This window comes from Panthera leo, chromosome E2 (assembly GCF_018350215.1).
Source record: "Panthera leo isolate Ple1 chromosome E2, P.leo_Ple1_pat1.1, whole genome shotgun sequence".
NCBI lineage: Eukaryota > Metazoa > Chordata > Mammalia > Carnivora > Felidae > Panthera > Panthera leo.
The window spans coordinates 3929030-3954089 of NC_056693.1; the positions used below are offsets into that span (position 1 = coordinate 3929030).

Here is a 25060-nt window from a genome sequence, read left to right on the forward strand (position 1 = left end):
CCTAATAATTCTAGAAAGCTGATGTATAGCTGTTATAACATTATGGCACCTGCACACAATTTCAGCAATCTCATGGTTAAATATTCATGGTTAAGGGAGAGAAGAATCATAGATTAGTTCTGGGAAGGAGGCAAAATCTTGCCTGGGCACAGCCTTACATGGGCAGACGAAGGCACATAGTGGACAGTATTGACTTTTTGCATGTCTAACTACTCATATCCTGTATATCCTGGTAAGACTATCTTTACTGGGACATTGGCCAACTATCACTTACTCTCTGTGGTTAAATAAGATTGATCCAACTTTCTAGCTGCAGGTGTGCTCATTGCCCCAGAAAGGCCAATCAGCATAATCTATCACACTGGCTACATTGATCAATTTAGGAACAGACATGTAAACCAAGATCAAGCAATGTTGAGTCTGCCTTATGAGTTTTGTTGCAAGTGTTAGTGCAAGCATACTATTTTTTTTTCAAGTATATTATTTCTGCCTGGATATGCTGGTGGATATCTTCCCAGAACATAATGAGAAATAACCTGAGAGTGAAGTCTACACAGTGGGAAGTGGCGCCCAGACATGGAGAAAGACAGAGTTCTATTATTTGAGCATTTGGATCTACCCATGCTTGAACCCATTACAACCCTAGTGTTTTCAGTTATGTGAGGCAATCATTAATTAACAAGAGTCTTAACTAACTTGGGAAGCAATGAGTAGCTGGGAAAGAAAGATGTGTGTTGTACTTCTAGAGAGGAATTTTCTCCCTTAATTCATCAATATTTCCTCCTTGTTCCCGGAAAATGGAATTACACTCTCCCCGTGAGGGGAAAAAAAATTGAATGGAAGCTTTCCAATTTCCCTTGATTACTTTCTCTTCTGTAAAAGACAGCACACTAAAAATCCAATGTGTGACCCATTTGTCAAGGTTTACTAAGAGACAAGTTTACTCGGCTTCAAAGGCAGACATCCATTTCTGCTTTCTTGTTGACCAACCTGCTCTCACGGGCAGCGGGTGCCCAGCTTTTACCAGAGACTCCTGCATTTTAGACGTTACCATGTGCTTGCCCAGCCACTGTATTGTGCTGATGCTAAATTTCTGGGTTTGATAATGTACTGTACTTCTATTACCATTAGGGAAAGCTGGTTGATGGGCACATGGGAACCCTGTATTTTTTTTTTTTTTTTGCAACTCTAAAACGTTTTCCAAGACAATTATTATTTTTTTGTAAAAGAAAATATCTTGGTCAGGACTTTAGATGAGATAAGACAGATCTCGGGGTGGGTGGAGCTGGAGCCACACACACCGGATTTATGAAGGAGATGTTGTCATTGATCATTTCCTGGCTTGGTTGTGAGAAGGAAACTCTACACCAGGTGGTGGAGAACCAAAGTGTCAGGGTGAAACCTCTACCCACACAGCCTGGGCACAAAGTGGCAGGAGGGAGCCATGATGGCCCAGTCCCCCTTCTTCCTTTGAACTATAAAACTGAAGACAGGATCTCGGTCTGGGTGGAAGGGACACTATGATCACAGAATTCCTGTCCTTGCTTTGCCTCGGTAAGTCTCCAGGACCGGGATGGATGGGTTTGGGTGGGTGAGAAAATTTACCATGAAGTGGAGGTTGATGTGAATTGATGGCTTCTGTGTCTTAGACACATGCCACCTGTCAGACTTTGGTGGGCTGTGGTACAACATGCCTCTGTACTGGTGCTTGCACATAAGGAATGAGGAACCAAGGTTCAGAGATGTGTAGTGACACCCTGGTTTACTCAGCTGTGAAATGCAGAGCTCCCATGGGGTCCCCAAACCTGTTTTGTCTAAATACCAGTCTTGCCATGAATGCTTGTAGGCATATAGGAGGGTGGGGTATGTACAGTGTAGAGTGGTGAGTTTGGGTACAAATCAGGAATTCAGTGAAGAGTTATGCTGCAGACAATGGATGACATGAAAATTTTCTGGCCAGCCCTATCCTCAGCCTGATTTTAACTGTCCTCAACTTGAACGTGATGTAATCAGATGGATCTGAGCCTGTAGAAAGGAACGCCTCGATTATAACTGTGACTTGGTCACACAGGAGCTCTAGACTTTGAACCAGCAGCTCCACTGACCAAGCCCCCACTTCCTCCCTGTTTCGTGAGTAGGAGGTGAAGGGTGTGTGTGGAGGACAGCAGGACTTCTCATCTGCCCCAGTTCCTTCCTCCTTCTTCTGGGGTATAGACCTTCCCTTTGGGGTATTGTTCCTCCCACACACACATTTGAACTTCTGGGGTGGCTGTCAGTCACTGTACCCCAAACCTCCCGCTGTAGGGCAGAATAATCTGGGAAGTCAAGAGACTGACCTTTTCCTGCCCATATTCACTTCCTGGGGCTGCTGTCACAAAGTGCCACAAGCCAAGTGGCTTAAAACCATAAAAATGTATTCTCTCACAGTTCTGGAGGCCAGAAGTCCAAGATCAAGGTGCAGAGCTGGCCTTGTGAGGGCTCTGAGGCTCAAAGGGAGAATCTGTTCCCAGCTCTCCTCGCTTCTGGGGATGGCAGGCAGTCCTTGGGCTCCTTGTCTGTAGATACTTTGCTGGGGTCTCTCGTGTCTTCAAATGGCCGTCTTCCCTCTGTGTCTGTTTCCATGTCTCTCCACCTCTTCTTATGCAGACTTAGGGGGCCATCCTACTCTCCAATAACACTATTTCCAAATAACATATTAGGACTTGAACATATCTTTTGAGGGGGACACAAATCAACCCATAAGACTGTCCTCCTCTTTGACCATAATCATTATTCCAGGGATGATGCAAAGCAAGCCAGCCCAGTTCTGTCGGGAAGTTTCTCAAACTGGCATCGGGACACAGATAAATTTTGGTCCTCTATGAAGTGACCTTCCAAAGATGCCAGACTGTAGTTGCCCTCAGCCCCGCTCCCAGGCTCTTGGTCCTATCCTGACCATATTCAGAGGGAGTGATGCATGCCAGTGAAGAGAAAAGGCCCTAACAGCACTGAATCCCTGGATCAGATGGCTCTAGAGGCCAGCCAGATCCACCATTGCACTTGATGGAGGTTGCTTGCGATACAACTAGGCATTTCCACTTAATCTTATTTCAGGTGGACTTTTGATACCTGAATCTTTGTGCATCTTTAGGGCAAAAGTACCCAACTTACATAAAAATGTTTAAATGTATTGAGGTACAGTTCACATGAGAGTAACCATTTTAAAGTATTCAATTTAGTGGCATGGTAGACATTCACATTGTTATGTAACCATCACAAAATGACTTCATCACCCTTAAAGGAAATACTATACCTACAAGGCAGTCACTCATCATCCTAACCCTAACCCTAACACTAACCCTTCCCCCAGACCCTGGCAGTCATCAATCTACTCTGTCTCTCTAGATTTAGCTATTCTGGACATATCATGTAAATGGAATCATATGATGTGTGACCTTTCATGTCTGGCTTCTTTTTCTTGGTATATTTGTAAGGTCCATCCATGGTGCAGCATGTATCGCTGTGACATTTCTTTCTATAATGGAATAAGATAATATTTTATATAATATACTATAATCTGAATAATCTTTTACATAAAAATTTTCAAGCTTTCCAGATGATGAGTTCAAAGGATCTGTTAAGTTGTAATTTAACGGTAACTGGGAGACCCAAGTTTGGCACCCAGTTCTAATGTGTGAGGGTGGGACCCTGACACCACCAAGCAAGTCTTGAACACCAGTTGGGTATACTATAATTTCACTCAATTGTGATACTATCTAGCTGGAGGTAGCATCAGATCCTATAGGTAAGGTGTCAGTTCTACAAGAACGCCCCCTCTCCATTTCAGACGCCAGTCACCAGTTCAGGTGGTCACCTGGGCTTCTGATCAACTGTCTATATATCAGGAGTTCCCATGACCCCCTCTTTTGTCCAGTTAGTTTGCTAGAGAAGCTCATAGAATTCACAGAAATATTTTACTTACTATATTACTAGAATATTATAAATATAAAAATATAAATATAAATGGCTCTGGAACAGCCAGATGGAAGAGGTGTGGAGGGCCAGGTATGGGAAAAGAGCACAGAGTTTCCATGTCTTCTCCAGGTGCACCATTCTCCCTGCACCTCCATATGTTCACCAACCTGGAAGCTCTCTGAACTCGTCCTTTAGAGCTTTTATAGAGGTTTCATTCCATAGGCATGGTTGATGAAATTATTGGACATTGGTGATTGATTCCATCTCCAGCCCCTCTCCCCTCCCCAGAGGTCAGTGAGGTGGGACTGAAAGTTCCAGCCTTGTCTTCCTTGGGTTGATTCCCTTGGCAACCAGCCCCCATCCTTAGGTGTGGTCCAAAAGTCCCTTCATTTACATAATGAAAGAATGCTTATCGCTTTCAACACTTAGAAAATTCCAAGGGTTTCAGGACCTCTGTGCCAGGAACCAGGACAGAAACCAAATGTGTTTCTTACCATAAATCACAGTATCACATTAGTTTTTAGGGAACTGTGGTTTCTAGGGCCCCCACTCCTTCCTATCTCAGTAAAGGTAATAGCCCCTAACTAGGCTGGACATTGTACAGCTCTCCATTTGATGTCTGTAAAGGCCATTCTAAGTGTTAGATGTAGGATACGTGGTAGAGGTGGGCAAATATCAGCCAAATGTAAAGTCTCAGCCAAATGACAGATACTTGATCATTGGTAGTTTCTCTATTGTAATTACTTCCTGGGAAATGTGCTTTTTCAGGTTATCCTGAATGCCAGTGGGTTTCTTCCCCTTAATGACAGCTTTCTCCATTTCAGTCTTCCTTGTCTAAGTCAGCTGTCATCCGTTAGGAGAGATGGACAAGTTCTGAGGAATCCAATGCGCCGTATGGGGACTTGAGTTAATGATTCTGTATTCTCACCACACACACACACACACACACACACACACACACACACTCACAAAGGGTAACTATATGAGGTGATGGAGGTGTTAACTAGCTTGAAGGTGGTAATCATTGATTGATAGATAGATGATAGATAGATATAAAATCATCATATTGTAGAACTTAAATATACACAATTTTATTTGACAAAGAAAGAGGACCCCTCCCTCACTTTCTATTCTCTGGTAGGGTTTCACAATGTAAAATGAACTAAAGGCAACTGTATGTTTGTGTGTGTGTGTGTGTGTGTGTGCGTGTGTGTGTTTAAGGGAATCACTATTTGAGCAGAATATTGGCTGATATCAGAGCTGAGATATCATGAGTCTGAAAGCAGGATTGGTGTGTGTGGGGGGGCACTAAAAAGGGACCATGAGACCTAGGACTCCCTGACCACCCAGAGGATGATTTCCTACCTACTAATCCCAGACATTGTCACTGCAAGTGCCCTCTCAGCACACTGTCTACACTCCACCTCCTTCCTTCTAGGTGAAGCTTGGGGGTCCCTGTTGTGAGCTGACCTCTGAGTTTAAACAAAGGCCAGATGTCTTGAGATACTCTTGCATTGAGAAATTCTAGCTTCAACTCTTGGCAGACCCCAAGACTGGTTTCCCATATTTTCATCCATGGGATGATGTTCCTGTCCCAGAATGAAATAAATAGAACAGAACACAGGAGAGGGAGGGGCTGATGTTTGTCAAGATCAAAGCCAAGAGTGAAGAAAGCATTTAAGACCACGAATGTCTTGAATTCTTCGTGAAAAGAAGAACTTTGTTAGAGAGAGCAACTTCCTCTCCAGAGAGGAAACCCTCCACTCATACTCCACAATAAAATAACCATTGCATCATTTAAGTGGTAAGGGTGAAAACTGCCATCATAAAAGACAGGAGAGGAAAATATAGGTAAGTGTGCAATGATTTCTAGATGGTGAAAGAAAAGACTAATTGTGAAAGCAACACAATAAATCAGGAAAGGTTACTGGAATTTGGTACATAAACATAACTCCTGAATGAGAAACAATGGGACATAAGCAAAAGGTAAAAAATAAACCCAAGGAGGGACACCTGGGTGGCTCAGTTGATTAAGCATCTGACTTCGGCTCGGGTCATGATCTTGCAGTCTGTGAGTTTGAGCCCCGCATCGGGCTCTGTGCTGACAGCTCAGAGCCTGGAGCCTGCTTCGGATTCTGTGTCTCCCTCTCTCTCTCAGCCCCTCCCCTGCTCGTGTTCTGTCACTATCTCTCTTTCAAAGGTAAATAAACATTAAAAAAAATTTTTTTTAAATCAACCCAAGGAAGTACCTTCAAGAAATGGGATGGATCTTTAACAAATTAGTCACGCATCATCTGCCTGATTTGTACTCTAAGATGAGTATATAAACTCATGTCTAATGAGAGTTTCTCTTCCAGGGCTTTCCCTGGGCTTTGAAGATGAGAAAAAGAATGGTGAGTTTTCTTGCATACACTTGATCTGTTCCTGCATCCCAAGTTTTCTGTCTGATCCTCTGAATTCTGGGAGGGCATTGGCAGTCATCACTTGGAAGATTCAGACTAACTCTGAATTCTTTCCAGAGACACTTACCAAACCCTACCTCAGTGCCTTGCCCAGCCCAGTGGTTGAACAGGGACGTAACGTGACCTTGAGGTGCCTGGGTCACCGCCACAATGTGACATTCATGCTGGGGAAGCTGCAGGACTCTGGGTACAGACAGGAGCAGAGATCTGCAGGATATGAGGCTGAATTCCTCCTCACTCACCTGGAGCCAAAGGATGCTGGGACGTACTTTTGTGCCTACAAGACAATGGACTCCCAGGAGTGGTCAGAGGCGAGTGAACACCTGCAGCTGGAGGTCACAGGTGAGAAAGGCAGCTTCAGGTTTGCCCTTGAGGCCCATATTCCTTTTCCTGTGATGGAACCTGGCTGGGGAGAGAAGAGTCCAGGAAACAAAAAGACAGCTGTGACCGCTTGAGTGTAGAGAATTGGGGGAAGGCGGGCATGGGAACTGAATTTGGTGACCAGTTCTCATCAGAGATTCCGAATGGGTATCAATGAGGTGGGTGTGGAGGGTGTTTTAGAATATAGGTATTAACAGAAAATTTGAAGTATGACCAAAGATGGAGATGTGATTGTCACTGGGGAAAAAAAAGTGTTTGTTAGAGTTTCCAAGAGGGGGATGCCATGCAGGACCACACAGAGAAGCACCAGGGCTAGTCAGGAAGCAGAGGGAGGGAGAAGATGGGGCAGGAACCTTTACTGTGGCTTCTGTGGGAAGGAACAGGCTTAAGATTGGCTCTGGGGTATAGAGGCTGTCCCTGAGTGTCTCGTATCTGACCCTGGAGTCATTAGGGCAGGGGAATAGTGGTCCAGAGGGTGGGAGCCATAGAGGAGGTGGTCAAGAGTGTGAGTTCTGGATTGCTTGGGTTGCATTTGAGAGGCGTGCTTGAGGGAGAGCTGTCTCCTATCTCTAGGAAGTAGATACCCTGGGAGGGGAATATCTCCAGGGTCAGCAAGGTCCCAAAATGTAAAGAATCAAATACAGAAAATAAAAGACATGGTTAATACAGAGATGGGTAAGAATGTCCCCAGGGAAACCCTGGTCCTCCCCTTTACCCCCGTTGCTTTGTACTCTTCAGGATCAATCCTAAAACCTTCCCTCTTACTCAGCATAGATCCCGAGACAATTCCAGGTCACAGTGTGAGACTCTGATTCCATACAGCAGAACCAAATGTATGGATATTGTTCTGCTGAAAACGGTGATGGCAGAGCCACTACAAGTTGAGAAAATAAGAAAACCCAAACTGAGCATCGTGGCAGCATAAGACATCCCTCATTTTTGTACCAATCTTCCATGCCAACAACAGAAATGTGGCATCCATGCACAAACAAAAGTGCTTTTGTGGGAGTTGTGGGATCCGGCACCAAACACCAAGGGACCCAAGAGGAGTCTCACCCACCTGTGAGTTGAGTAGTAGGCAGACAGACCTCAGTACCAGCTGTGGAACCTGCAGGAGACTGTAAATTATTTCCAGGTCCTATTGGCCATGGTCTGGAAGCACCTGGAGATGTGATCAATAACTTATGGACAAGGGAACCTGTGTGGACATCTACAAACCAAGACTGAATCATGAAGAAATAGAAAATCTGAACAGATCAATAACAGAGAAGGAGAGTACCTCAAAAATCAAAAACCTCCCAATGAAGAAGAGCCCAGGACCAACCAGAAGGTTTCACTTATGAATTCCACCAGACATTTAAAGAAAAAATAATGCAAATCCTTCTCAGAGTCTTCCCAAAAATGGAAGAGGAGGGAACACTCCTACTCTCATTTCATGAGGCCGGCATCACCGATACCAAAGCCAGACAGCAACACTAAAAGAAAACTACGGAGCAATATAATATCCCTGATGAACATAGATGCAGACATTCCCAAAAAAACATTAGCAACCAAGTTCAACAGCACATTAAGGTTACACGTCATGGTTAAGTGGGATTTGTCCCTGTGGTATGAGGATGGTTCAACATATACAATCAATAAATGCGATAGACCACATTAGTGAATGAAGGACAGAAGTCATACGATCATCTCAGTAGATGCAGAAAAGGTATTTGACAAAATACAACATACTTTCAAAATTAAAAACTCTCCACAAATGGGGTATAGAAGGAATACATCTCAACATAACAAAGGACATACGCAAGTCCACAGTTGGCATCATACTCGAAGGGGAAAGGTCGAAAGCTTTTCCTCTAACATCAGAAACAAGACAAGGATGTCCGCTCTCACCACTTCCATTCAACATAGCAATAAAGCAATCAAACAAGACAAAGAAGTAAGAGGCATCCAAACTGGAAAGGAAGAAGTAGAACTGTCTTTATTTGCAGATGATGTAATCTTACATATGGAAAATCCTAACGACTCAACCAAAAAAATGCTGGATCCTGAATGGTCAAAGAAATATGGAGAAAGAACAAAGTCGGGGGTATCACACATCCTAATTTCAAACTATACTAGAAAGCTACAGTAATCCAAATGGTACGGTACTGGCATAAAAATAGACACATAGACCAGCAAAACAAAACCAAGAGCCCAGAATTCAAGCCTCACGTATACAATCAACTAACATTTGGTAGGGGAGCCAAAAATACGCAGTGGGGTGAGGGTAGTCTCTTCAATAAACGGTGTTGGGAGAACTGGATGCCAGAAGAATGAAATTGGACCCCTATCTTACACCACTCACAAAAATCAATTCAAAACGTAGTAGAGACTTAAACATAAGACCCCACACCATAAAACCCCTCGAAGAAAACAGGGGAAAACTCCTTTGCTTAATCTTGGCAATGAGGTTTTCAGATATGACACAAAAAGCATTAAAAAGGCAAAAATAGGGGCGCCTGGGTGGCTCAGTCAGTTGGGCGGCCGACTTCAGCTCAGGTCATGATCTCGCGGTCCGTGAGGGCTGTGAGTTCGAGCCCCGTGTCGGGCTCTGTGCTGACAGCTCAGAGCCTGGAGCCTGTTTCAGATTCTGTGTCTCCCTCTCTCTGACCCTCCCCCATTCATGCTCTGTCTCTCTCTGTCTCAAAAATAAATGTTATAAAAAAATTTATAAAAAAAAATTTAAATAAGGCAAAAATAAACAAGTGGGAAGGCATCAAGCTAAAAAGCTTCTGCGTGGCTGAAGAAACAGTCAACAAGATAAGAAAACTTAACCAAATGGGAGAGAATATTTGCAAAATGGCCGTGCTCTTGCCTGAGATAGGGAAGACTGGCAAGGAACAGGATTGGAAGGGGAGGGGGGAATTAGTGGGGTCATATAAATATTTTTGTTATTAGAAATAATATCAAAACTCCAAGAATATTAGAAAGAGCAATCTCATATTCTGACCCTGGTTTGCGAACCCAGTGAGCATCCCAAGAGTGGGGAAGACATTTTCTGCTTCCCAAAGAAGGCATAGAGTCCGTAAGTGGGACATGAGGACATAGGACCCCAAGATCCCCACACAATCATTGTGATTTTTTTTCTTACCTCCTGTTTTCTAGATGACCGCAAAAAACGCAGAGCCCCTCCAGGGGGAAAAGGTAAGATAAATTGAAGAATGCTTTTCCAAATTATACCCACCTCATGAGACAGGGGATCCTTTTTGATTAAAAGGCACAAGAAGCATCTCGATGCATGATTTCTCAACGCGATTGGGAGGATGATTGCCTCTCTTGGGCAATGACTGCTGAGCTCCTCCTGGGTTCATAAAAATCTGATGAGTAAGACAGCACAAGGTGCATCGTTTGTCATTTTACATAATGAAAACACTATGGTGGAGTTTTGGGAAGAATGGGGATGAGCTTGTGTGTCTGGTTTGGGCAGCACGATCCCTATGCTGTGGAGTCCACGTGCTTTGGGAATATGTATGACCAAAGGACTTGCTAAAACTTCTAAATTCTCGGGGCACCTGGGTGGTTCAGTCGGTTAAGCGGCCGACTTCGGCTCAGGTCATGATCTCGAGGTCAGTGAGTTCAAGCCCCGCGTCGGGCTCTGTGCTGACAGCTCAGAGCCTGGAGCCTGTTTCAGATTCTGTGTCTCCCTCTCTCTGACCCTCCCCTGTTCATGCTCTGTCTCTCTCTGTCTCAAAAATAAATAAGCGTTAAAAAAAATTATTAAAAAAAAAAAACTTCTAAATTCTCAAACACAGCTGAACATTCAGTTACTTTTCTCTGATGCTGCTTTTCCATGAAGAATTGGCTAAGATTCTATCCTCAGAGATGCCTGTAAAAGTTAGAGCTTTTGACATCTTTGGATGAAAACAGGAGCTCATCCAGATTTTAATGGCCAAATATATAATGTAAATTGGCAACTAGGTGCTTACTCATCTTTAATTTCTGCAACTTGTAACCTCCCTATAAGCTACTTCAAAGAGCCAAAATTGTTCAGGGCTGTCATTAGAGTTGACACTGACATAACCAGCTTTTTTTTTTTTTTAAAGGTATCTCCCAAAATGTCCTTGCAAAATAAGTAATAGTCTTTGAAAATGTGTTTATTCAGGATTAGCAGACTTGGGAAATGATTTCTACTCCAGCTTTAGGACCATAATGCATGCCAGGAATGTCTTCTTGGAGAGATATGAAATCTGATAGCATCCAGGAGCATGAAAGGGTCAGAAATAGAGCAGGAAGAGCCAGGGATGGTGTCAGAGGGGAAAGAGGAAGAGAAACGGTGATTTTGGCTCTCGCGTTATTTTCTTTCTTTTTGATTGATACATAACTCACACTCCCTAAATTCACCCTTTTGAAGGATATGACTCAGTGGCATTTTAGTATGTTTGCAAGGCTGTGCAGCCACAGCCACTATACAATTCCAGAACATTCTCATCACCCCCAAATGAAATCGCCAGCCTGTTAAGTGGTGTCTCCCCATCCCCATGGTGGACATTTGGGTTGTTCATACCTTTTTGGTATCGCAATAATTCTACCCTGAGAATTGGTGTGCACGTACCTGTTTGAGTCCCTGCTCCCAATTTTTCTTCCGTATCTACCCATGGGTAGAATTGGAAGGGCATATGTTAACTCTACATTTAACTTTTTGAGAAACGGCCAAGTTATTTCCCAACGTGGCCGCCCCATTTTACATTCCCACCAGTAATGCATGTGGGTTCCAATATCTCCATATCCTTGCCAACCCTTATTTTCCTTTTATTATAGACACCTTAGTGGGTGTCTTAAGATGTGCTTTCTGAGTTCAAATTTATACCACCGCAATTCTAAACAGAATAAAGCCTTTAAGCTCAGACAGGATGTCCCCAGCCCGCATACGAGGCCAGTCTTCTCTTCTGTGCCTGTGACTTTATTTACGCCCCATGTCAAGCTGTATCCCTTTGCTCGTCTGATTCCTTCACACCAACACCAGAGACCCTTTGTAGTTTATTCTGGCAACTTGTAAACATGGATGTGAAATTTGGCCAGGAAATGTGGACATCTCAGGGTGAGCTCAGATCGATGGGTGTGGGGCCATAGGAAGAGGAAAGTCTTGTAATAGTTTACTTCTCATTTCTAGTGAGCTGCTGTGGGAGAGAAATCTAGGCTAGATGAAGGTTGAAGCTTCTCTGCATCCATTCGGGGCCTTGCTAGTCCGGGAAGAGCTGCTCCTGCCCTGTGTCTCACGTCCCTGGTGATGTGCTGATAGATTGCTGTGTTTGAGGGTGTGTTGGATTCAGGGCTGCTAGAAGCAGACTCTCACATAAGTATGAGCGTGGAAACGATATTGTAGAGGGCACGGGGGAAGAAGGCATGAGAAGGAAAGGACAGAACACGAGTGAGTGTCTTTTGCTCAATGCCACGGGAAAGTGCAGGAGATGGAGAAGGTGACACACACGGGCAGCCAGGGCTTAAGGCAGGAAACCACAATCCAGAGTGCATAAAAACGGCAAAGGGATCTGGGGGAGCAGGGAAGGAGGAGTATCAGCATCATCTGCTACAGAGGGAGACAGGTGTGGGCGGGATATCGGGGGAGAAAATAATCATTATCACTGCGATCTCATTATCCTACATGGTGAGTCAGATTCTAGACTGAGCGTTGTAAAGCCAGTACTCGCACCTCCCATCATTATCCAGCTCTGTGAGTCAGGTATTCTCACCCCACCCCTCTCCTTCCGGCCCCATCTTTATGGAGCTGTAATCGGGAAATAAAAGAAGGTATTTAAAGTGTGCCCCGTGATGGTTGGGAGTACAAGTACGCCGTGAAAGGAATCCCCCCATCAAATGAATGAATGCACCTGCCCCTCATGTACTCACTTCTTTTTTTTTTAGTAAGAATGCTTAACATCTCTTTAAGCAAATTTCAATTATACAATAGAATATCGACTACTGTCACCATACATTACATGTCCAGAATTTATTCACCTTTTTAAAAAAATTTAATATTTATTTATTTTTGTGAGAGCGAGAGAAGGAGTGTGAGACAGGGAGGGGCAAAGAGAGAGGGAGACACAGAATCCGAAACGGGCTCCAGGCTCTGAGCTGTCAGCACAGAGCCCGATGTGGGGCTCGAACTCACGGACTGTGATGTCATGACCTGAGCCGAAGGCAGATGCCCAACCAACTGCGCCACCCAGGCAACCCATGTTGTCTTTTTTTTTTTTTTTTTAATTTTTTTTAACGTTTATTTATTTTTGAGACAGAGAGAGACAGAGCATGAACGGGGGAGGGGTAGAGAGAGAGGGAGACACAGAATCGGAAGCAGGCTCCAGGCTTCGAGCCATCAGCCCAGAGCCCGATGCGGGGCTCGAACTCGCGGACTGCGAGATCGTGACCTGAGCTGAAGTCAGACACTTAACCGACTGAGCCACCCAGGCGCCCCCCATGTTGTCTTTTATAAGTAATTTTTATTCGCTTCTTTTGAATGCAAACAGAGTCGATGTGTTCACATTCTTTCCAAATTTAAAAGACTGAAAAAAAGTACTATCAAACAAAAAAATTCAGTTCTTATGGTCTTCTGTATAGGAGGCATTTTGGAAGAAAAATTCCACACGAAAGATGATTCTAGTAAGCCTCAGTCAGCAAGAGAACCCTCCTGTGAAAATACTCACTAACTGGTGTGGTTCTGTTTAGAAATAAGACATATCTAGATAATTCAAAAATAATGTTCCTAGCAGCCAGGAAATGTTCATTGTAAATTCAAGATCTCACGTAAAGGGAAAACTTCATGTGATTGGCAATAAAATTGCTTATTATGTGCCATTTTGACTTAAAACGCGTATATGTTAGATATTAAACAGTTACGAATTTGCATGAACATATTTCTCCTGATTGGCGTTCCCGTTGCCCCAAAAGGTGAATACCAAGGAAAGTAATGTATTTTATGAACTTGAATAATCACTGTACACATCCTGTATCACCTCTGGATTTCTCTCAAAACTTGTTTTACTCCTTTTTTTTTTTTAAGTTTTTTTTTTAAGTTTATTCATTTTTGAGAAAGAGAGAGAGAGAAACAGAGCGTGAGCGGGGGAGGGGCAGAGAGAGAGGGAGACACAGAATCCGAAGCGGGTTCCAGGCTCTGAGCTGTCAGCAGAGAGCCCGACGCGGGGCTCGAACTCATGACCTAAGCTGAAGTCAGATGCTTAACCGACTGAGCCACCCAGGAACCCTTATTCATCTTTTAACTGGAAGCTTCTCCTCACTTACCCTGCCCTCAGCCCCTGGCAACCATCTACCCTCTGCTTCTATGAGTTCAATTTAAAAAAAAATTTTTTTTTTTTAAATTTTTTAGATTCCAAGTGTAAGTGGAATCCAATCATGTAGTGTTTGCCTTTAGTTCATGTCACTTAGCATAATGCCCTCCAGGTTTCATAGGCTTTGTTGCAGATGGTCGGATTTTCTGAATAATACCCCAGGGGTGTATAACATTCAAACAACCCTTGAACTGGGAGAGAGTTGGGACTTCCATTCATGTCTGATGGGACTTGCCTCTGCCAGCACCGCCGTGATGTGGGGAAACGCGTATCTGCCCAGACTGTGAGCTCAGTTCTCTGGGGTTTCCACACCCAGTGGCCAGCACAGAGCTGCCCAGACCCGGGGCCGCCTGGCCTGAAGGGTTAGACATCCCAGGACTTGAAGCCCATCCCGGCTGTGTGACTTTTTTTTTTTTTTAATTTTTTTTAAACATGTATTTATTTTTTTAAATTTTTTTTGACGTTTATTTATTTTTGAGACAGAGAGAGACAGAGCATGAATGGGGGAGGGTCAGAGAGAGGGAGACGCAGAATCTGAAACAGGCTCCAGGCTTTGAGCTGTCAGCACAGAGCCCGACGCGGGGCTCTCACGGACCGCGAGATCATGACCTGAGCCGAAGTCGGACACTTAACCGATTGAGCCACCCAGGCGCCCCAACATGTATTTATTTTTGAGAGACAGAAAGAGACAGAGCATGAGCAGAGGAGGGGCAGAGAGAGGGGGAGACACAGAATCGGAAGCAGGCTCCAGGCTCTGAGCTGTCAGCACAGAGCCTTGAACCCACGAACTGTGAGATCATGACCTGCACCGAAGTCGGATGCTCAACCAATTGAGCCACCCGGGTGCCCCATAAATCTTCATTATTATTGATATGGCTGACACACTGATTGGGAATTTCCCTTGGGCGAGGCCCTCTCTGGGAGTGCCCACCTGGTTACCCCCCAGCCCCCCACCATGCAGTGCAGTCAGTAGCTACTATTCCCATCCTCGCTTTGAATGGGGAAAGGGAGGGGCGCCTGGGTGGCTCAGTCGGTTAAGCATCCGACTTCAGCTCAGGTCACGATCTCACGGTCTGTGAGTTCGAGCCCCGAGTCGGGCTCTGTGCTGACAGCTCGGAGCCTGGAGCCTGTTTCAGATTCTGTGTCTCCCTCTCTCTCTCTGCCCCTCCCCCATTCATGCTCTGTCTCTGTCTCTGTCTCAAAAATAAATAAACGTTAAAAAAAAAAATGAATGGGGAAAGGGAAAGTCAGATTCACTCCCCTAAGACATGGGAAGTTCCAGCTCGGAAGCAGCAGCTGAAGGCTTTAGAAGCCCGATTGTCTGGCTGCTGACAACTGTCCTGCCACATGCAGATCAGGGTGTCTGGGCAGCCAAACTGATGGTCTGACCTGCTCTCTCCCACCAGCCACCAGATCCACCATTGCTGCCACGTGCAGCTGTCTCTCCATTTTGCTCCTCTTCCTCTCCGTCTTCCTCATCAACAGATGCACCCAGCATGGTGAGTTCAGGGATGCACTGATTTAAAACACGGGGGAAGGGGAGTGAAGTGAAGGATTTTCTCATTAGATAAATTCCTCCCTGTATTATTATTATTATTATTATTATTATTATTATGTGTTTTTTTTTGTAGATTTGTCACATGAAGAATCCACCAAGAGGTAGATAAACTCGACGTATCTCGTGCCCCCTCCCACCTTTCACAGACCCTCTTTGCGTGTCTGTGATTCCCACTCCCGTCCAACCCGTGCTGTGACTCTCTTCTTCTCTCCAAAACCCTATCCTCTCCCCCAGTCTTCATATCCCACACTTTAATGTGTTTCTGTCTCTCAGAACCAGCCATTCCAAACTTCCCCAGCAGGAGGCTATGGGTGAGTGATAAGGGAAGAAACCACATGGGCATGGTGGGATGGGAAGGGTAAGTCTGACTCCTGCACTCTGAGAACTGATTTTTTTCCCCCTTTCTCTCACAGATGCAGATTCATCTGACCTGGAAAGGACATCTGTCTTGGTGAGTTCTCCCCACGAGCTCACTTATCTCCATAGGCCGACCCTGTTCACCCGCTGGTTTAACCCACACTCTGGTTATATGACTGCCCCCAGCTCACACAATTGACTGGAGGCCAATGAACATTGTGTTTAAAAACATATGCTTCGGCCAAACTCATATAAACTGAGGGCAGAATGGTGGTTACCAGGAGGTGAGAAAGTTGGTAGATAAGTAAGTTCTGGAAATGAAATGCACAGCATTGTGATCATGGTCCATAACGATGTATTCGAACTTCAGAGTTGCTAAGAGATTACATCTTAATTGTTCTCACTGCTTGGAAAAGACATGATAATTATGTGACGGGATTCATGTGTTAGCTAGCACTATGGTGGTAATCGTGTTGCAATATATAAATGTATCAAATAAACACTTGGTACATTTATATATTGCAACATGATTACCACCATAGTGGTAAAACCTATACAATGTTATATGTCAGTTATATCTCAATCAACAAAGATACATGGGCTTTTTGTTCCAGAGTAGCAAGACTCCAACTGCCCATGGCTACTATTTATTACCAATATGGTCTGAGACAAAGCATGAAACCCCTGTGATCTGGACCCTTCATTGCCTCCCATATCGAGTGGGAATCAAAATCCCCCATGAGAAGGCCTGTGTGAATCCACTGATGTGCTAATCATAAAGGGTTTGCTGGAGTTTCCAGCAAATTTTAAACGTCAGATGGCATAAAAGCATCAATTAACAAATGTTAACCAATGTACATTATTTTTTTCTATTTAAAATACTGTTTACTTGTGATTCAACATTAATTAGCATTACCTTGGGGCGCCTGGGTGGCTCAGTTCGTTAAGTGTCTGACTTCAGCTCAGGTCATGATCTCGTGGTCTGTGAGTTCAAGCCCCGCATCGGGCTCTGTGCTGACAGCTCGGAGTCTGGAGCCAGCTTCGGATTCTGTGTCTCCCTCTCTCTCTGCCCCTCTCCCACTCACGTCCTGTCTCTGTCAGAAATGAATAAACATTAAAAAAAAATTTTTTTAAATTAGCATTACCTCTAAGAGCAATAACAGATAACGTTTATACATTTTTCCCATAGGACACAGAGGTCCATTGGTTTATTCTTTATGTCAAAGCAAGTAAAAAGAGGCATTAGCAAAAAGTACAAATGGTTCAATGTTGTGTTTAAAAAATATTTATGCACATGGCATTCACTTAGATATGCATATAATTTTTTAAGGTATGGAAAAACATAGTTCACAGATTTGCAAATAAAGCCTCAATGAACAAATCTGGCCTATTTTAAGCGTTGGATTAATGACATTGATTAGCAAATTGTTGATCATAATATGAAAATAATATAATATTACGATGTGCTACCTCCATACAGTGAAATTCTATTCAGCAATAAAAAAAGGAAGTAGTGATAGGTACCTTTGGTACAAGGATGTATTGCAAAAACCATTTTGCTAAGTGAAAAAAAGCCAGATACAGAAGACTGTCCATGGTGGTGTTCCATTGTGTAAAATCTCCAGAAAAAGCACATTAGTGGTGGCCTATGGCTGGGGTGGGGAGAGCAGGTGTAACTGCACATAGGCACGAGGGAACTTTTTTGGGTGACGAATGTTCTAAAACTTACTGTGGCGATGGCCAGCCACATCATTCTACCGATTCACTAAATGTCATCAAATTTCACACATGGTACATAAATTATATCTTAATAACACTGTTTTTTTTTTAATTTTTTTTTAACGTTTATTTATTTTTGAGACAGAGAGAGACAGAGCATGAACGGGGGAGGGTCAGAGAGAGAGGGAGACACAGAATCTGAAACAGGCTCCAGGCTCTGAGCGGTCAGCACAGAGCCCGATGCGGGGCTCGAACTCACGGACCGTGAGATCATGACCTGAGCCGAAGTCGGACGCTTCACCGACTGAGCCACCCAGGCGCCCCAATAACACTGCTTTAAAAACAGTGTAATATTACATAACCAGTCGGAATTTTTGAAGGATAGTAGTTCTTATTCTCAAAACGATGCATTTGCAATGACTGTTATTAGTCCCACTTACACTCATTAGCATCGTTTCATTAAAACCAGAGTCAAAACCCTCATCGTCCGTGAAACATGGCCATTCCTAGAATGGCTCTGTCCAGTAGGACTTCCCGCCATGATGGAAGTGTCCCAAAGCTGTGCTCATACAACAGCCACTGGCTGCATGTGGCTTGTGCACATTTGAGATGCATCTGGTGTGACTGAGGACCTGAGTTTTGAGTTCAATTTAATTCACTTAAATGTAAATAGCCATATGTGGCTTGTAGGTACCATATGAGACAGCTAAGCTCTAAATGCCCATCTCTCTTCCCCAAAGGCTGAAAGACCCCCAGGGAGTGAGCTATGCTGATCGAAACCCCAAGGCACCACCTGCGGTAGCTTCTGTCCCCCGCCGAGGAGCCCCCAGGATCCTGTGAACGTACAGTGCTGTAGGATCCCTGGAAGGAGGAGAACTTGATTTTAGATGGTGGAGGTGACTGAACACATGGAAACCAGGTCACTGTGTGTCCTTGGCTCACAATCCATAGTAATGAAATGAAGTTTCTGCTTTTTTGCTTCCACACCTCTCAACAATTACTGGTCTCAAAAATAAATAAAAAAAAAAAAGTTAAAAAAAATTAAAAAGAAAAAAAGAATTACTGGCTGGATTTCCCCAAAATTTGGAGTGTGACTTTAGTACAGTTTGGCTTAAAACATAGGCTAAGAACACATACCATGTGTATGGGCTGGTAGTACCAGGATACCCACTTAGGGAATTCTAGATGGCACCCCATACATAGAAAACTGTTCCCCCAGAAAACTCCATTGATTGCTGTGGGGTGAGGCATAGAAAACTGTTCCCCCAGAAAACTCCATTGATTGCTGTGGGGTGAGGCATAGAAAACTGTTCCCCCAGAAAACTCCATTGATTGCTGTGGGGTGAGGCATAGAAAACTGTTCCCCCAGGAAACTCCATTGATTGCTGTGGGGTGAGGCATAGAAAACTGTTCCCCCAGAAAACTCCATTGATTGCTGTGGGGTGAGGCATAGAAAACTGTTCCCCCAGAAAACTCCATTGATTGCTGTGGGGTGAGGCATAGAAAACTGTTCCCCCAGAAAACTCCATTGATTGCTGTGGGGTGAGGCATAGAAAACTGTTCCCCCAGAAAACTCCATTGATTGCTGTGGGGTGAGGCATAGAAAACTGTTCCCCCAGAAAACTCCATTGATTGCTGTGGGGTGAGGCATAGAAAACTGTTCCCCCAGAAAACTCCATTGATTGCTGTGGGGTGAGGCATAGAAAACTGTTCCCCCAGAAAACTCCATTGATTGCTGTGGGGTGAGGCATAGAAAACTGTTCCCCCAGAAAACTCCATTGATTGCTGTGGGGTGAGGCATCCCACAGACCAAGGGATTTTGAAAAGGAGCACAAGATACAAGCCACAAATATAGACACCTAACTGCGATCTATCCAACACAACCCTAAGTCGCATGCACCAGGGTAAGTCACTAAACGTGTTTGGTTCATGATCCTTCCAAGCCGTACTGGGCAGAGCCATCCAGTCTTAAAGTTAGGACCAGTTTCCTTTCTGATGCGAATGGGAGAGTTTTCTCAGTGCCATCGTGTTTCTATCTATATTATTTCTTTGGAATCGAAGGATACGACGAAGCTAGACTTGCCAAGTATATGTTGGTGTTGTCATTGGGCACCCATAACTTCATTAATTTATGTATTGTGTCTTTGTAAGGATTTTTCTGAGGGTGGGCTCTTTTGTGTGACAATGACACCGAATGGCCAGTTACGTATCAACACAAATACACGAGCTCTGATTCCAAAGTTATGTCAGCCAATCAGGTTTGGAAGTCACTGTTTAATATGTGAATGAACCAAAGTATAGGCATTCAGGATGCACATGTAAATATTCTTAGCTCACAAGCATATACAGGGTAACTCTTCTCTTTCTAGGTTAGGTTTTTAATTATGAAGTGATTCAACCATAATGGAAAACACCCAATAGTATAAATGGAAACAGGCACACTGACCTTACTTTCTAGACATTAACATTTTGCTGTGTTTCACCACTACCACATCCACTCTCTTGTCCTTCCTCTCTCCCCAGAGGTGAACATTATCCAAGCTGCTATATGTTATTATTATTATTTTTTAATTTTTTTTCTTTAACGTTTATTTATTTTTGAGACAGAGAGAGACAGAGCATGAACGGGGGAGGGTCAGAGAGAGAGGGAGACACAGAATCTGAAACAGGCTCCAGGCTCTGAGCGGTCAGCACAGAGCCCGACGCGGGGCTCGAACTCACGGACTGCGAGATCATGACCTGAGCCGAAGTCGGACACTTAACCGACTGAGCCACCCAGGCGCCCCTGTTATTATTTTTTTTTAATTAAAAAATCTTTTTTTAACCTTTATTCCTTTTTTGAGGGACAGAGAGAGACAGAGCATTAGTGGGGGAGGGGCAAAGAGGGAGACACAGAATTGGAAGCAGGCTCCAGGCTCCGAGCTGTCAGCACAGAGCCTGACGCGGGGCTTGAACCCACGAACCATGAGATCATGACCTGAGCTGAAGTCAGAGGCTTGACCGACTGAGCCACCCAGATGCCCCTGCTGTATGTTATTCTTATGCATTTTTTCACTTTCACTACACAGACATCTACTAATATTCAATATAGGGCAAGATTCTCTGTGTTATTAGTATGTATACAAATATACGGAATCATGTTGTATATTATAATTCTGTGACTTAATTGTCCTCAATATTATGCTTTTGGAAACCGCCCCGGGGGAATTTTGTGGGTCTGGCTCAATATCCACTGCATAGAATTTAGCTGTTAACCATACCAGGGAATATTGTTCAGCCACAAAAAAGAATAACATGCCACTACACGAATGAACCTTAAAAAGATTGTGCTCAGAGGGGCGCCTGGGTGGCTCAAGTGTCCAACTTCGGCTCAGGTCATGAGCTCACAGCTCATGAGTTCAAGCCCCGCGTCGGGCTCTGTGCTGACAGCTTGGAGCCTGGAGCCTGCTTCGGATTCTGTGTCTCCCTCTCTCTCTGTCCCTAACCCACTTGCATTTTGTCTCTGTCTCTCTCAAAAATAAATAAACATTATAAAATAATGAATGAAAATGGAATTATTACAACCAATCCCTCAGAGATACAAGCAATTATCAGGGAATACTATGAAAAATTATATGCCAACAAACTGGACAACCTGGAAGAAATGGACAAATTCCTAAGCACCCACACACTTCCAAAACTCAAACAGGAAGAAACAGAAAGCTTGAACAGACCCATAACCAGTGAAGAAACTGAATCAGTCATCAAAAATCTCCCAACAAATAAGAGTCCAGGACCAGATGGCTTCCCAGGGGAGTTCTACCAGATGTTTAAAGCAGAGATAATACCTATCCTTCTCAAGCTATTCCAAAAAATAGAAAGGGAAGGAAAACTTCCAGACTCATTCTATGAATCCAGTATTTCTTTGATTCCTAAACCAGACAGAGACCCAGTAAAAAAAGAGAACTACAGGCCAATATCCCTGATGAATATGGATGCAAAAATTCTCAATAAGATACTAGCAAATCGAATTCAACAGCATATAAAAAGAATTATTCACCACGATCAAGTGGGATTCATTCCTGGGATGCAGGGCTGGTTCAACATTCGCAAATCAATCAATGTGATACATCACATTAATAAAAGAAAAGATAAGAACAATATGATCCTGTCAATCGATATAGAAAAGGCATTTGACAAAATTCAGCACCCTTTCGTAATAAAAATCCTCGAGAAAGTCGGAATAGAAGGAACATACTTAAAGATCATAAAAGCCATTTATGAAAAGCCCACAGCTAACATCATCCTCAATGGGGAGAAACTGAGAGCTTTCCCCCTGAGATCAGGAACACAACAGGGATGCCCATTCTCACCGCTGTTGTTTAACATAGTGTTGGAAGTTCTAGCATCAGCAATCAGACAACAAAAGGAAATCAAAGGCATCAAAATTGGCAAAGATGAAGTTAAGCTTTCACTTTTTGCAGATGACATGATGTTATACATGGAAAATCCGATAGACTCCACCAAAAGTCTGCTAGAACTGATACATGAATTTAGCAAAGTTGCAGGATACAAAATCAATGTACAGAAATCAGTTGCATTCTTATACACTAATAATGAAGCAACAGAAAGACAAAGGAAGAAACTGATCCCATTCACAATTGCACCAAGAAGCATAAAATACCTAGGAATAAATCTAACCAAAGATGTACAAGATCTGTATGCTGAAAACTATAGAAAGCTTATGAAGGAGATTGAAGAAGATATAAAGAAATGGAAAAACATTCTGTGCTCATGGATTGGAAGAATAAATATTGTTAAAATGTCAATACTACTCAAAGCTATCTACACATTCAATGCAATCCCAATCAAAATTGCACCAGCATTCTTCTCGAAACTAGAACAAGCAATCCTAAAATTCATATGGAACCACAAAAGGCCCCGAATAGCCAAAGTAATTTTGAAGAAGAAGACCAAAGCAGGAGGCATCACAATCCCAGACTTTAGCCTCTACTACAAAGCTGTCATCAACAAGACAGCATGGTATTGGCACAAAAACAGACACATAGACCAATGGAATAGAATAGAAACCCCAGAACTAGACCCACAAACGTATGGCCAACTCATCTTTGACAAAGCAGGAAAGAATATCCAATGGAAAAAAGTCTCTTTAACAAATGGTGCTGGGAGAACTGGACAGAAATATGCAGAAGGTTGAAACTAGACCACTTTCTCACACCATTCACAAAAATAAACTCAAAATGGATAAAGGACCTGAATGTGAGACAGGAAACCATCAAAACCCTAGAGGAGAAAGCAGGAAAAGACCTCTCTGACCTCAGCCATAGCAGTCTCTTACTCAACACATCCCCAAAGGCAAGGGAATTAAAAGCAAAAATGAACTACTGGGACCTTATGAAGATAAAAAGCTTCTGCACAGCAAAAGAAACAACCAACAAAACTAAAAAGCAACCAACAGAATGGGAAAAGATATTTGCAAATGACATATCAGACAAAGGGCTAGTATCCAAAATCTATAAAGAGCTCACCAAACTCCACACCCAAAAAACAAAGAACCCAGTGAAGAAATGGGCAGAAAACATGAACAGACACTTCTCTAAAGAAGACATCCTGATGGCCAACAGGCACATGAAAAGATGCTCAACGTCGCTCCTCATCAGGGAAATACAAATCAAAACCACACTCAGATATCACCTCAAGCCAGTCAGAGTGGCCAAAATGAACAAATCAGGAGACTATAGATGCTGGAGAGGATGTGGAGAAACGGGAACCCTCTTGCACTGTTGGTGGGAATGCAAACTGGTGCAGCCACTCTGGAAAACAGTGTGGAGGTTCCTCAAAAAATTAAAAATAGACCTACCCTATGACCCAGCAATAGCACTGCTAGGAATTTACCCAAGGGATACAGGAGTACTGATGCATAGGGGCACTTGTACCCCAGTGTTTATAGCAGTACTCTCAACAATAGCCAAATTATGGAAAGAGCCTAAATGTCCATCAACTGATGAATGGATAAAAAAATTGTGGTTTATATACACAATGGAGTACTATGTGGCAATGAGAAAGAATGAAATATGGCCCTTTGTAGCAACGTGGATGGAACTGGAGAGTGTGATGCTAAGTGAAATAAGCCATACAGAGAAAGACAGATACCATATGGTTTCACTCTTATGTGGATCCTGAGAAACTTAACAGAAACCCATGGGGGAGGGGAAGGAAAAAAAAAAAGAGGTTAGAGTGGGAGAGAGCCAAAGCATAAGAGACTCTTAAAAACTGAGAAGAAACTGAGGGTTGATGGGGGTGGGAGGGAGGGGAGGGTGGGGGATGGGTATTGAGGAGGGCACCTTTTGGGATGAGCACTGGGTGTTGTATGGAAACCAATTTGACAATAAACTTCATATATTGAAAAAATAAATAAATAGATAAACATTAAAACAATTTAAAAAAAACATTATGCCCAGTAAAATAAGTTGGTCACAAAAACCTGCATACTATAGGATTCCATTTATTCCATTATTAAATAGCCAAACTAGGCAAACCCTTAGACACAGAGAGCAGATTCATGCATGCCAAGGGGCTGAAGGAAAAGAGAATAGGCATGGGGTTCCTTTATGGGGGTGATGGAAATATTGTGGAATTAGAAACTGGTGATGGTTGCACAACCTTGTGAATATATTTTTAAAAACCCACTGAATTATACACTTTAGAAACAGATTATGGGGCACCTGGCTGGTTCAGTCAGTGGAACGTGCAACTCTTGATTTCGGGGTTGTAAGTTCAAGCCCCACACTGGGTGTAGAGATTACTTAAACGTCTTAAAAAAAAAAAAAGCAGCATAGATTTTTTTTTGATGTGTGAATTAGATTTCAATAAAACAAATTTTTGAAAAGAACTTGGTTAAATTGCACAAACCATGATTTCCCTTTGTTCTTTCCTTGACTGCTAGATGTTTGGGTTGTTTTTAGAGTTGTGCTATCAGAAAAATCCTGCAAAAGACATCCTTGTACCTACCCTCTTGTTCACAAATGTGATCTTTCCATGGCATACATTTAGAAGTAAAATCTGTCTTTTCTGATGTGCACACCTTTAATCCCACGAGGAGAGGCAAACTGAAAAAAACTAAGGTACTTTTCCCTATTTATACTTTCACCAGGGATGTATAAGTTCCCAATTCCCCCATGTTCTTGCCACTTCAGAAATATATTAAACTTGATAATTTTTTTGCTGATTAAAATAGATGAACTCATAACCCAATTTAAGCCTCCTATATAAAGGTATCTCATTGTTGTTTTAATTTGAACTTTCCT

General features: G+C 43.2%; 1 protein-coding gene across 2 annotated transcripts; it reads left to right on the forward strand.

Moving 5' to 3' along the window:
• Nucleotides 1-1351: 1351 nt before the first annotated feature.
• On the forward strand, nucleotides 1352-18756 carry LOC122208362 (V-set and transmembrane domain-containing protein 1-like). Of its 2 annotated transcripts, XM_042919342.1 has the most exons (9): nucleotides 1352-1554; nucleotides 6312-6347; nucleotides 6474-6758; nucleotides 9942-9980; nucleotides 15526-15618; nucleotides 15751-15778; nucleotides 15951-15988; nucleotides 16091-16128; nucleotides 18494-18755. In XM_042919342.1, the coding sequence occupies exons 1-9, from the start codon at nucleotides 1521-1523 to the stop codon at nucleotides 18524-18526; spliced, it is 624 nt and encodes a 207-aa protein (XP_042775276.1). In that variant the 5' UTR covers nucleotides 1352-1520; the 3' UTR covers nucleotides 18527-18755. The 2 variants fall into 2 exon arrangements, with proteins under 2 accessions (XP_042775276.1, XP_042775277.1); XM_042919343.1 differs by lacking the exon at nucleotides 6312-6347 and having other exon boundaries at nucleotides 18494-18756.
• The last annotated feature ends 6304 nt before the right edge of the window (nucleotides 18757-25060 follow it).